This window comes from Strix aluco, chromosome 20, assembly GCF_031877795.1.
Source record: "Strix aluco isolate bStrAlu1 chromosome 20, bStrAlu1.hap1, whole genome shotgun sequence".
Classification (NCBI taxonomy): domain Eukaryota; kingdom Metazoa; phylum Chordata; class Aves; order Strigiformes; family Strigidae; genus Strix; species Strix aluco.
The window spans coordinates 14,718,138-14,731,154 of record NC_133950.1 but is presented as its reverse complement, the minus strand read 5'-3'; the positions used below and the strand labels follow the sequence as shown (position 1 = coordinate 14,731,154).

Sequence of the window (13,017 nt, the reverse complement as noted above, 5' to 3'; positions counted from 1 at the left end):
TTTGTTTTTCTGGAAATATTCTGCTCGTATGAACGTTTACAGTATGCAAAGTAACCCTTTAAAAATCAAATAGATATTTTAATATTTCTGTTAGCTCACAGTTGGGTGTACTGAGTATTCAGAAGATGCAGGAAGGAATTCCAGCGATAGGTCTGTGCTTTGTTCAGATTGAATAGTTACTAGGTAATCCCCTCAGTCCCGAGTCTCCTATTTCATACTGGCAAGAAAAAGCCCATGCATCCAAATCCCTCATTCTCTTCATTTTACTGTCTAAGAGGGACAAATTCCTTAATTCCCTAGAGATGCTGTATAGCTATTCTTTTAAAAAAAGATGCTCGTTTTTAAAAAAATACTCAAATTTGGGAAGCCCTTTTTAGGAGAAAAATGACCACAAGTCCATACTACCCCTTTGTACCATAATCTCTATAATCAGGAAAAAACACAGTTAATAAAATACACACATTTAATTTTCTCATAACCAAAATATCTTTTAAAATTATTACAGAATTCTCCTTATTAATTCCCATAACCTGTATTCACATTTTCTGTATATATTTTTTTCTATCTCAAGTACATTTAGGTGTCAATTAAATTTGAAATATCTACATTTGTCAGCATTTCATTTTTGGCCAGTGTGATGTGCTGCTGATTTGTCCATGCATCCTGACACATGAAAAAAGCTCCTGAGATGCAGATCTTCCTCATTAAAAAAGAAACCCATACTATCATAATGGTACGCAGAGCCATGGAGCGCATCCCCAGCTTTATTGCACTGTGTTTCTGACATGATATTTAAAAAGGAACAGCCACGGCTGTCAGTACTGTCATATGCTAGTGCTAACCGAAGACATGTTAAACTAAACATTAGAAAGAGATCAGCAAGTCATCTGCATGGTAACTCAGCTAAGAGATTAGGTAGGCAGGAGCTGGTGCAGTCATGTGGAGATGATGAGGGTTGTAGCTGTGACGGACACATCCTTTTTTCCCTCTAAGACTGCAGCAGTGCCTGCCTTGTAGCCGGGCTTGCTGTGACCTGCCTTTCAGAGACAGCTCTTTGTGTATGAAATTCGAGCAAGTGGTGGGTGGCAGACTGCAGGAGAGTTGCCGAATTGGGTTAATGAGGGAATAGGCACTTTTTTTTTTGGATTCTACTGCCTCAAGCTAATAAAAAATTTAAACTTGGACAATTTTAGATTGTTCATCCCTTATCTTGGACCAAATTCTCGTACAGAGCACACCAACAGTGAAACTTAAGTGCTTGCTTTTTTCTAATTATGAGATCCCACTTTCATTTAAGGAGTCTTGCAACAGCAACAAAACCAGTGCATATTAACTTGCCGTATAGTTAATCTTACTTGCACTGAAGTGCAGCTGGTGATCCAGCCAACAAGATCCTCTCTTATTTCTTCATAGTTTGTTCCCAGTTTATTTCATATGTGCACACAGACACAAAGCATTTGAATTTAGCATAGTCTGAAGGCAAACAAAAGGTGTCAGAGGCAGTGCTTTAGGGGCAGCTGCGCCGATACATTTGTTATATGCAGTTACCAAATAGTCAGTGTATCAGCAAGATATGTGGAAATTCAACATTGCTCTTGATTTCTGGAAATAATTTTAGATTTTCTGGAATCATATGAAATGATAATTTAGTCTTCTAAGACAAAAAGACATGTGTATGTAAGTTCAAAAAAGAAATACTTTTGAATTATCTTTGATTTCTGATTTATTTTAGGTGGAGCCTTTTATTATAAATTGATTTGGATAGTAGTCACTTTCTTATAGCAAATTTTTCCTAATGCAGTGGCACCACCTCACTTTCCCTGGGTGCCTATTATAGCAGAAAAGAGGAGAACAGCAGCTATGCAACAGCTTTAATTGGACTATGATTTAACACTATCAGCTGCACCCACTGCCACCACTATTTTAGACTTTTTATTAATTAGCTCTGACCTGATTGTGAATAAACATTTATTCACAGTGGCAGCTCGGGCCCTCTTGAGCTGTCGGTTGCAGTGTCCAACTTCTCTTTTTCTGACCTAATCTTTTAGACTGATTTTCATAACTTTATTATATAGTTATTTCGTGATTGAGACAAAAGAACTAAAAGAGTGAAGGCTGATTATGAATTCAAGTGCCACTAGAGGTAGTTTGTTAGTGTGTCTGTACTATAATGGCAACAAATCAAGTTCTTTCTCTTTCTGTCCATTCTTTTGGTCCTGCTCTGATTTCAGCATATCCTCATCTTATCTATAACGTACAGCGTGGTGTGATACATTTGCATGGCTCTACGATGTCTACAGGACCAGGTCCGGTCCTTTGTTCCACAGGATGAGCCTGATCCTGCTGACACTGAAATAATAAATTTTATTCTGGACCTCAGTAGTAGCAAAACCAGGCTCCCCATCCCAGCTGTGTATTGCTTTGTGTCAGTCACGATGCATGTTTTGATTTGCTACAATAACCAGGATATTATCAGTCATATGTGGTTGGTAAAATGAAGATGTTTGGGAAGAGAGCTCATTTGGATGGCTAGAAACAATGTTTGCTTTTATGATCCTAGTGATTTCTTTCCCATTGTTGTAGTGATGTGGGGAAGATAAAAGAGCCCTGTAACTGATGCTCTCCAGCAACATCCATCAGCGTTCGTCCGCCTGTTGTTTGGCCCATAAGACACACAAAGGTGGCTTATAATGCCCTTGAAAAGAGGTTTTCTTGGGTTTTTTTCATTTGCACTCATGCACACTTAGATATGCCAGAACGCAACTGAAATGGGGAAAATAAGAAACAATAAATAACTGTTAAAAATTCAGTATATGTTTTATTATAAGCGCATATAGTTTTGGTGGCTCTACACAACGCTGTCCTCAAGTTTCAGTAGATTGAAAAGCACTGGGCTATGGTGTAGAGGCTTCTGATTAGTACTGGTAAATCTTGATGTGCTTTTACTGCTTTCACTTAATTGTGAAGCATTTGACTTAATATTTAATTTGCGAGAATATATTTTCTATAAGCTCTTTTGCCATCCAGAGCTTCAGCATTTCAGAGGGGAATGACCAGTGGCCCTTGCTTCATACTTTATTAAAGATTAGGATATTTTAGCATTACAAATGAGACAATATTTGGTATTAATTTCTTCATACTCATCAACCTCTTTGTTCCAGTGTATTTCTGCTTAAGTACCCTGCTCCTGTACTCTTTTCTCTTCTGCTAAAGCTGATAGTGTGTTTTGTTATTTAAAGCAGTGATAGCCACTTCTGCATTTGCTCCAGTGGAAACACCGAATCTTAGAAGCTTCTACTTCATGCAGAAAAGAGTAATTGACTGGGGTTTTGGTTAAAATGAATTGAAGCAACTGATAGCTACAATAAATAATAGAAAAAAATATTCATAAATTCAGCAAGCTTTAAATATTTTTCTTTTCTCCCCCAACCAGTCAGTGTTTACCCAGACCTATATAGGCATGCACAGGTAGTTTTACATTCACAAAATTTAGGCACTGTTGTCTTTAGGTACAAGAGCAAATCCTGGAGATCTGACCTCTTTGTATAAAGTAAGGATGACCAATACATTCTTGTCAGAATCTGGTGAAATGTGTATGGTGGTGATTGGGGTTTTGGTGTGTTTGGTTTAGGTTTTTTTTTAATTACAGCTAAAGTGTGTTTCCAGAGGCACTTCTGATTTTAAGAGGTTTTCATCTGAAAAGATTTTTGTTCCAGGCTGCTGCTAACGAATTCATAGATTGATAGTTACCATCCTGTGATGCAGGAGAAATTAGCTTGAGTCCCTTTTCTGCCAGCCTTTGAAAGTAGTTAACCATTGAGGAAAGAAACACATACACCTTACTTGACAAACTGCATTTCATGTAAGTCCTTGGACAGTTTTGGTTTTATTCTACTGTGAAGCAATTTTAGATCTCAAAAATAGATACAAGTAGGAATTGTTACCCTCAAGTCAGCTCCTCTCATATATCAGACTAATGTCAGTCTCCATAAAGCAGAGAGGTAGATCTAATATTTGTTTGCTTGTAGTCAGAGATCAGAGAATCTGAGGAGCAAAAATGTATTTCTAAAGAGCAAAAAGATGCCCAACTCTGTAGAAAATGTAGTAGGGAAAAGGTGGGTTTCTGTATTGGCTGCTTTGGCAGTGTGGGTGTGATTGCAGGTTTTAGTACCCTTCCCAACCCGATGGCACCCTGGACGTTTTTAGAAGAGTTGTATTTTCTGCCTGGAAAGTGGAGCTGAACATTTACCTGCTGAGCTGTGTGCAGTGGCAGTCAGGCACGGTCAGAAATGATTTAGAGCCTGCGAATCACTTGGTTTCTCTCTCCTCTGGACCTTTGAATGTGACAACTTGGTAACTTCCTTTTCTCTTCCTGTTTCCCTCAGCCTTGTAAAGCCCATGCGACACTATACAGTCTTCCTCTCTGAGGACTCTTCTGATGATGAATTTCAGCAGGAAGAGGATCCTGTCTCTGGCTTCTCTGAAAACTTTTTCTTCTCTGCTCCTTTTGAATGGTCTATCCTTTATTCTCACATTGTATTAATTCAGTCTTCAAACAATGGGTTCTGCATTGGTCACGGTGCCTGCCTCTATACCTGGCATTGTGGAAATGCTCCTGCACTCTCTGCACGGCGCTTGGTGAATGTGCAGCGTTTCTCCTGCTTGTTTTGGTATTAGTGGCATGCCAAAGCCTGCTCCTGCATGACCCACGATGCAGCAATGCCCAGCTCACAGTTTCACATCAGCTCGAGCTCTGTGGGACGTAACCCTTCCAGCTGCCCTTTGTTCCGATGTGCTGCTTGTGTTCCTGTCCAAACCTTCTTCCCTGTGCAGTGCTAGTTGTGCTTTTTGGATTGTCCTGTGAGCCTTATTTCAGTGCAGTTACTGGTTTTTTTTCTGGTTTCACTTGCTTGATCCCAGCCTCTCTGTTCTGTCAAGTACCAGATCCTCAGTGATGATGGGGAGTCACCACACAGGTGTCCTCCAAGGGTTTTGAGTACAATCTGTGCTAAAACTATACAAGAAATGGGAAGCAGTTTGTTGGGTTTATTCACTGTGTTATTTGTATCCAACTTTTTAGTCATAAATTGTTGTAAATTCCCAAACCTCTGTAAGTTAGTCTTGCCTAGTTTTGGAACACGGTGCTGAGCAGCTTGGCCGTATTGTAACTACCAGTCTGGGAGAACTGTACGTTTGAGCACTGGCTGCAGGATTCTGCCATGGCCCGAGGTACCCATGTTAGGGGAGCGAGCGTTGCCTGTCGGCGCCTGTTTACACTCAGTGGCCTGAGCGTTCCTGTTTGAGAGGGGAGTAACCCTGTCCCATGGAGGGGACACACTGGGTGCCTCTCACTGCTGCTCTGAGCACACCAGCCCCAGACGGCAGGCTTGAGCTAAGCCCTCACTGAATGTCATCCAGAGGATTTCTTCTTTCCCAGCCTCACCTGCTTGAGGATTTCTGGGGGGAGAAAGGGAGATAAATTGCACAGAATTACACTCGTTCTTTTAACAAATGCAGTTACTGGCTTGACCAGAGCCTGTAGGAAGAGGTGTCAGGCTGCTGTGAGCTGCTGCTTCAGAAATCTGTGTGATGCCAGATCCGGGCGGCTCCCGGTGCTGGGGGGTGGATGCCCAGTCACATCTGAGCAGCTGGAGCCCGCCGGGCTGGAGGAGGAGGCTGCAGGTTGATAGTGGGGCCTCCAGTTGCTAAAGCTGGTCGTGTGTTGCAGAAGGCAGGTTCAGAGACTGGCAGGGAAGGGACATGGCTGCAGGCAGTTGGGCACGGCGAGATGGACATACAGGTTCGGTAGCAAAGGGCCAGGAAAAACGTTCCCACCCTCTTGTGTTTGGGGTGAAGGAGGCCAGGCTGCTAAAATGGTTGGTTCGCAGAATATTCCTCGTGTTTTTTTGCAGTATGATCTAGTGCTTAGGTGAGCACATACAATGTGAGAGACTAAAGGTAGGACCAAGATTTGCCAGATCACCCTCTTCCTAAGGACATGTACCATCAGCTGTCTGTCTTGTACTTGCGTGATTACACTCTGGTGCTGCTAGCTGAATGCTGCTATTTATGTGTTGATGAATGAAGTAAGATGGGCTGTTTATAAATTTGCATGATATAGATGTATTATAATAAAATACGGAAAGAGGAGGAGGCTTCTTCCACAGTATCTGTTTTTGCAGGTCTCACAAATATTTTCTTTTAATTGAAACCTTGTTTAAATGCCACAGTAAAACTGGCTGCCAGTCAAACGCCAATCACCACAGATACGTATGGCACTTCTTGTTATTAATTGGATGCGCATTATGCTGCTGTTCTCTGTACACAGAACCAATATGCAAATCTGCTGGTGTTCATTTTTTTGCTGAGGTATGTGTAAGAAAAGCATCCTGCTAACTCGGCCTTGGCTGTAAATGTAAAATAGGTGTCTCCATAATGGATTGTGTTGTTTCTTGATAAGATGACACCAATGTAATCATTGGAACTCTGCACAGCATTCCCAATTATTGCAGGAAAACACTGAATTATGTTCTGTGCTGAGTTAGCTTGAAGCAAGAGAATGTAAGTGCCTGCAAAACCCAGGGCTCTGCAGTGCGCTTGCTCTGACCTGTCGGGTAAAGGGCCGAGCAGCCGCAGAGCTCTGCCTGAGGGGCAGGGCCGGGCTGTCCAAGCCGAGAGCCAGCGTCCAGCTGGTCCTGCTCCCAGAGAGTTCCCTCATCAGCCTGTCTGCAACTGCATGATCACAGCTTTCCTCCGAGCACTTCCCACTTATATCATTTTCCTTCCTGAAAACCCTCGAGTGCCAAGTCATCTTTGTATGTCCTTCTGCCCTTGGTCACTTTGCTCACACACCTGCTGCTCACAAGGCACTGTAAGCTGTGTTTTGCCACCCAAAAGCTTTTTGTAAAGCCATCCAGCTACCTCCTGAATACTTGTTTAAAAAAAATAATTAGTCATTTGCAACGTGATTTTTGTTTCTCTCCTAGGCCTCAGCCATACCGGGCCCTGAAAGAATCTGATAGTGCTGATGGGGAAGAGGTGGTCAGTCCAGAAAAGTCGAAAGAGCCTCTGCCTCCAAGCCCTCTGCTCTCAAGCAAGGCCACAGAAATCAACCTCCTTGAAGACATTTTCCCTAACTTAGAAGTAGAAGCACAGCCTCAGCCTCTCAGCCAAGCCAAGAGCCTGGAAGACCTGCGGACTCCCAAAGAAGAGAGTGCTCAGCGCTGCACGTTTGATTACCAGGTTTGGACAGGGTTCCGTGTACGCTGGGGGGTTCGCACAGGACTAGGGCTGGCTGGCATCATTGTCTGAGGAACATCTTCACATCACTGGGTAGATGCATCCGTTTTCCAGGCATTTGTTCATGTATTTCAAAATTCATTTCTGAATTAACAAATTACTGGAGTGGGACTCAGTTATAAGACAGTAATGTTTTCCACTAGAACTGCAGCCTTTACTTCTAGAGGAAGAAATATTTGCCCTGTTCCTCAGAATCTGTTTTGTCCATTGGCTGTCACACCCAGTTATCTTTGAAGCTGATGCTCAGCAGTGAGAGGAAACACCTGGGAATTTTCAGGTCCCCTCCAAACTGTGTGTTTTTTAAATGACCTTCTTCTAATCTGGCCATTTTGGTTGAGGCATCATTTGAACTATCTAGACTGTAGAAGAGAGATTCTTTATGAAAAACTTCTCTGAATATATGCAGCTTAGAAAGTGCCAAACTAAAGCAGACTCTGAGATTTTCATGTGACATGAAAGAAAAGAAAGTCATTTCTACCTAATAATAATATTTAATTTAGTGTTATATCCAGATATTTCATTTGACAGCTTTTTTCATACAGCAATTAAGGCTTCTCAATTTCTGTACCTTAGATATAAGTACGTGCTCCTTACTTGGCTAACGACAGATGCCACAATATGTCACAGCTGAACAACTCATTAGAGGCAGAGCTGGAATTAAAACTGCAGAGTCCTGCTTCTGATTTCCTGCCTGTCCTTCTAGGCTGTGTGCTCCTGTCTCTCTCCAGTGTTCACAGTCTGGGGACAGATTCTCCTCCACTCACAGCTCAGCAGCCTCCCTTCACTTTAGGCTCTATGTTGTGAGGACATCAGTAAAAAATTAACTTTTTTTTTTTAAATGTTTTCTTGCAGAGAATGGATCTTGGTGTGTCTGAGAGGAACAGGATTGTGCCAACCATGAAGCTGTCTCACCCTTACAACAAGCTGTGGAGCATGGGTCACGACGACATGGCTATTCCTACCAAGTACTCCCAGAGCTCACCGGAAAGGCCCCTGACTGCTCTCGGGAACATGCCGCCGATCACAAGGAGACCCCGGAGCAGAGACAGTGGTCTGGCTCCTGCAGAAAAGGAGGACTCAAGCCCTGCCATCCAAGGGAACATCACCATTCCTAGGCCACAGGGGAGGAAGACTCCAGAGCTGGGGATAGTGCCACCACCACCAGCTCCCAGGGCTTCCAAGCATCAGACTCCAGCTGCGCCAACAGAAATTCTCACCACCCAGGCTACAGGACGGAGCCATTTGGTTTCAGATCTTATCCCAGAGCCCTTTGGGGTTGGCAGTGTGTCCTTAGACCCTGAAATCCAGCAGTCTGTAAATTACTCCTCTCGTCCATCTCAGCTTTTGTCCAGTGCTTCCAGCACTGCTGAGATGCTCCAACCTGTCAAGGTGAAGACAGAAAACACAGGTAATGAAAGCGACTACCTTCTTAATCTCCTGGATCCATTAAAAACAGCCAGCTGGCAAAGCAGTGGCCCGCAGCAAGGTCCCTGCAGCCTGCAGAGCTCAGCCACTCCACCTTCGGCAGCTGGCTTTGTCTCGGTGGCAAGTGACTTTGTGCCTCCTCCCCCAGCTGCACCATTTGTCCAGGCACTTGGTTATCCTTCCCCTGCACCACCACCTTTTCTACAGCCATCTCCTAATCCATTCACGCAGACAGTGCCAGGAGCCCTTTCAGTGTCTCTAGTCAGGCCCCCAAGGGGCTCTTTCACCTCCTCTTTAGGTCATGCTTACAGCTCTAGCTTCATAACACCTAATTCTAGCTTCTACCCACCACAACGACCTCAGCCAAACATTTCAACACTCTCCATGCCAAACTTGTTCCAGGCTCCGGCTGTGCCGCCGGCTGGCTCCTTACTGCTGCAGAGCCACAGCCCTTCTCCCACGAGCCCTCTCCAGCCAGCAGGCTTCAGCGCGAGAACCAGAACGTTACGGGTGGGCCAGGCCAGCACAAAGGTAGATCCCAAACAGGCACTAGCTCTCCTGTCTCATGAACCCCCTTTGATCCCTTCCAGGCCAGCTAAGGGCTTAGAGTCAGTGTTACTGTCCTCAAAATCTGAGGAGACAAAAGATCCATTTGAAGATTTGTTAAAAAAAACAAAGCAAGACGTGTCATCCACAGCGGGTAAGGTTGAACAGCTCAGAAAGCGATGGGAAACCTTTGAGTAACGCTCCCAATGGCCTTTTGATGTCCCTTTGGAACGGACAGAGGGTTGTTTTGTTTTTTTGAGCCAACATAAAACCAAGCATTTCTTTTATGGAAGGCTGAGCCAGGATAGCTGCAGGACCATCACCGTGCTGCAATTCACACACGAGTGCTTTTTGCCCAGAGTTCAGAGTCCCCCCGTTGTCCCTGCGACTGCTTCCTGATGCTCCGCTGCTGGAAGCCCCCGGGACTCCTGCACTGACCAAAGCACGAGGGGGGTTTGGTGGGGTTCCCACACACAGCTTTTCAGACAGTACTACTGATGCAAAGTTACTCCTTCCCTCGTATTTTCAGCCCTTGGTGCAGCGGGAGCATGGCACGCTGTACTCGTGGCTTTGCTTTTCCTTGAGTTACACCTGTAGCTGTAGTGTTTTGCTCTCACACGTAAAGTGCAGGAAACAGACCTGGCTTGTGGGCTGCACTGAAGTAACCCCTTAGGCTCCGAGTTTGTCCTGTCCTGACATGCAGACAGTCATTTGGGTTATGCTGTTGGATGAGCTTTTGTTGCAGACTTTCCATTGCCCTCCCCCAGTACGCTGACACGGAGAGGTCGCAGGGACCTCTCTGGTGCAGAAGTGTCATGATTCCTTGTTGCAACAAAACCACAGCACAGAGCAGTTGCTCAGGGTTTGGTCCTGCATCTCTGTTGGGAAACTGGAAACACCAGCAATTGTTTTTCTTTTTGAGGTTTTTGTTTATTGTCTGGTTTTGTTAACTACATCAAAAAATGGAGGCCATAAAGAGTATCCTAGTTCTTATAGATGTGTATGTTAATATTATGTATAAATATTATAAATGGCAGTATACAGATGGGATGTAACAATATCTAACTTGATTATTACAAACAGACAAAAAAGAGAAAAAATTTGGGTACGGAAGTTCCCAGCTGACGCGCTGCAGGGGCAGGCCCGTGCACCCGTAGCTGCAGGCTGCCGGGTGCCCCCGTCCCCGGCCGGGCCCAGCGAGCGCTGCCCGTCCCGCGGGGCTGCCCGAGCCCAGCCCGGGCACCAGCCGGGGTTTCCCTCTGCTCCGCCCGGCCGGGAACCCAGCGCCGGTCCTGCCGCTGCCGAGGGGCCGCTGCGGGCAGGACACGGACTGCGCCGTGAAACGGACTCTGAGGTCACGAAGTACACAAAGGAGAAGAGGTGAAAGGGTACGTTCATTTGGATTTTCTCAGACACTTCTCTGTGGCAATAGTATCTTTATCTTAGCATCCCTTATAAATCCTGCTGTCTTCGCAGTGATCATTTTTGTTTTACATAAGTGGTGCTTTTTTGTTTTGTATTTGGGCACAATCTGATGTAAAACATGTTACTCTAGAAGAGGTAATCACATCACCATTAAGCCTTTGATAAAGGAAATCATTTTGGACATGTGGGGAGATTCTTGTAAAGCTTTATCTGATTTCCAATGTATCTATTTTATTCATATAATCTTGGAAGTTTTCTTACTCTAGTGTATGAAAATGGCTGTCTATGCGTTCGAGTCTGTGCAATACAAAAGAAAAACACTCAATAGCTGAAATGCCAACAGTTTGGGAAAGACCATAGTATTACATTAATATTATATTTCTGTGAAGTACTGTTACTCTGACAAGCCATTCAGTTGGATTTGTATTTTCTTTTTGTGTTGGAAGACAGATGGTTTTAGTATTGCATAGTAAAATATTTAAAGTCTAAGATAATAGTTCCACTTTATTTTATACAGTTCAGAATGTGAACGTCATAAATTCAGTCTGGAATTTCAGGTCTCCTTTGCTATGAGCTAGATGATAAAACTTTCTCGATTATGGTGGATGTGTACAGGCAGCAGAAAGTTCTGCATATGACATGCCATTTGAATTTCACATACTCTTTTTAAAAATTTTTTAATGTCGCACACTGACTATATACTGAGTAGGCCTATTACGTATGCTTAACTAAATAGAAAAATGCTCAGGTAATTCTGTTTCACTGCAACTCTTTTCCCATCTCTGGTTATTTTACGCTGCCCATATTATGGAATATTTTCTGTGGTTGATTTTTAGACAAACAAGCACTCTTGGATTATTTTTTGAGGCACTGAAAAGCATTAACACTTAACACAAATGGCATTAATCACCCTTCACTTTATTTTGAAGATCTCACACCTCTGAGGTCCAGGCAGTGCTCCTGGAGTTGGGACCTTCCTCACTTCTTGAATAGAATTTGCAAGCAGGAGACTGTTTTACGTGCTTCTTGTAATAAAGGAATCAAACTATCCCTAGGGCAGTACTTAGTTTTTTTGTCTTATTTAAACTCAGGAATTCGTAAGATTTATTCCTAATAGTGCCAGATGTAAACAAAGTGTGCTTGTCTGGGAGTACAAGCTTGGATGTCAAACGTTTCTTTTGCCGATGTAGAAGTGGTTTTGATGTTTATACTAATCTAGTAGAAGAAGTGTTCCTGATATTATTCATTTATATTCCGCTTTGTATATTTTCCTGTACTCACCGTACTTGTTTGCTTGTTTGGTACCGCTTTGCTTGTTTACAGATGCTTTCTTCCATTAGAAGAAACTGTTATTTAAAAGAAAAAACCCCAAACCTCTTTTAAATTTCTGATGCTGCACAGATGGTAAAACCATTTTTATATCTTGTTCACTCATTAGGTTACGAATAGTTTAGACACTGGAAGTGGAAGCTGTGGAGACACCAGGATTTTGTTGCTGAAGACCTTTCTCGCTCTTGCTTACATACACGTGTTAATTACGAGGCTTGTGAGTTCTCTGCACATAGTAGGGATTTTTTTTCTAACGTGCAATGAATGGTCTGAGCTGCTTCAATACCCCCCCTCCCCTTTTTTATGTGTGTGGAAAAAAAATATCAAGCAGGAGATTGACATCTGCCCCGTTTTCTTTCTGGTTGGGAGGTGGTTAGAGTCTGTCAGGGACAAACGACTGCGATATTTCAAGGGACATTAATATGCCTTTAACCAGCCCTCGGAAACCCCTGATTCAGTGACACCCTGAAGACAGAAGTGTGTGCAGGAAGGTTTCTTTTGTTAAGTAGGAATGTTTCACACATGGTCTTCAAAAGAACGTGTAAGTGAACGATAGCTGAGTGCTTCCTAACTCTGTCCATCTGTGGCATTTATTCTAGTCTACTTACCTGTAATTTTTTTTTTAATGTGTGTTGCTCCTCGTACACTTACCATACAGGCTTTATGATCAAAGTGATTTTTTCCACCATCAGCAGATTAAATTGGTTAGGAGTGAACAGGAAGCCTGTTAGTTGCTGCTGCTTACAACATTCAGCTTTGGAAGATCTTCTTTTTTACTTTGCTTCTAACTGTTGGGGGTTAATGGCTTTGGGTTATTTCAGAAGCAAAGGGGTGAAGACAAGAGGTGCTGCAGTCCCACCCTGCCCCTCGGAACGGCAAAAGCTCGTGGCAATGGCCAAGACAAATTTCTGCCAGTGGGAATGGCCGGGTTCTGTGAGCCCAGGGCCAGGGCAGTCTGGTACCTGTAGGGTCGAGGGGCTCCGTGGAGCGGCA

General features: G+C 43.6%; 1 protein-coding gene across 12 annotated transcripts in view; it reads left to right on the top strand.

Moving 5' to 3' along the window:
- Nucleotides 1-11,865, top strand: part of DENND1A (DENN domain containing 1A) — a 215,024-nt gene extending 203,159 nt beyond the window's left edge. For 7 of the 12 annotated variants that reach the window (XM_074846656.1, XM_074846661.1, XM_074846654.1 and 4 more), the window contains 3 exons: nucleotides 4,386-4,514; nucleotides 6,987-7,242; nucleotides 8,152-11,865. In XM_074846656.1, the coding sequence (XP_074702757.1) occupies nucleotides 4,386-4,514; nucleotides 6,987-7,242; nucleotides 8,152-9,468 (1,702 nt within the window). In that variant the 3' untranslated portion in view covers nucleotides 9,469-11,865. Of the gene's footprint in view, nucleotides 1-4,385; nucleotides 4,515-6,986; nucleotides 7,243-8,151 lie in introns of those variants that run through there. The other 5 variants (XM_074846662.1, XM_074846660.1, XM_074846659.1 and 2 more) reach the window with 2 other exon arrangements.
- The last annotated feature ends 1,152 nt before the right edge of the window (nucleotides 11,866-13,017 follow it).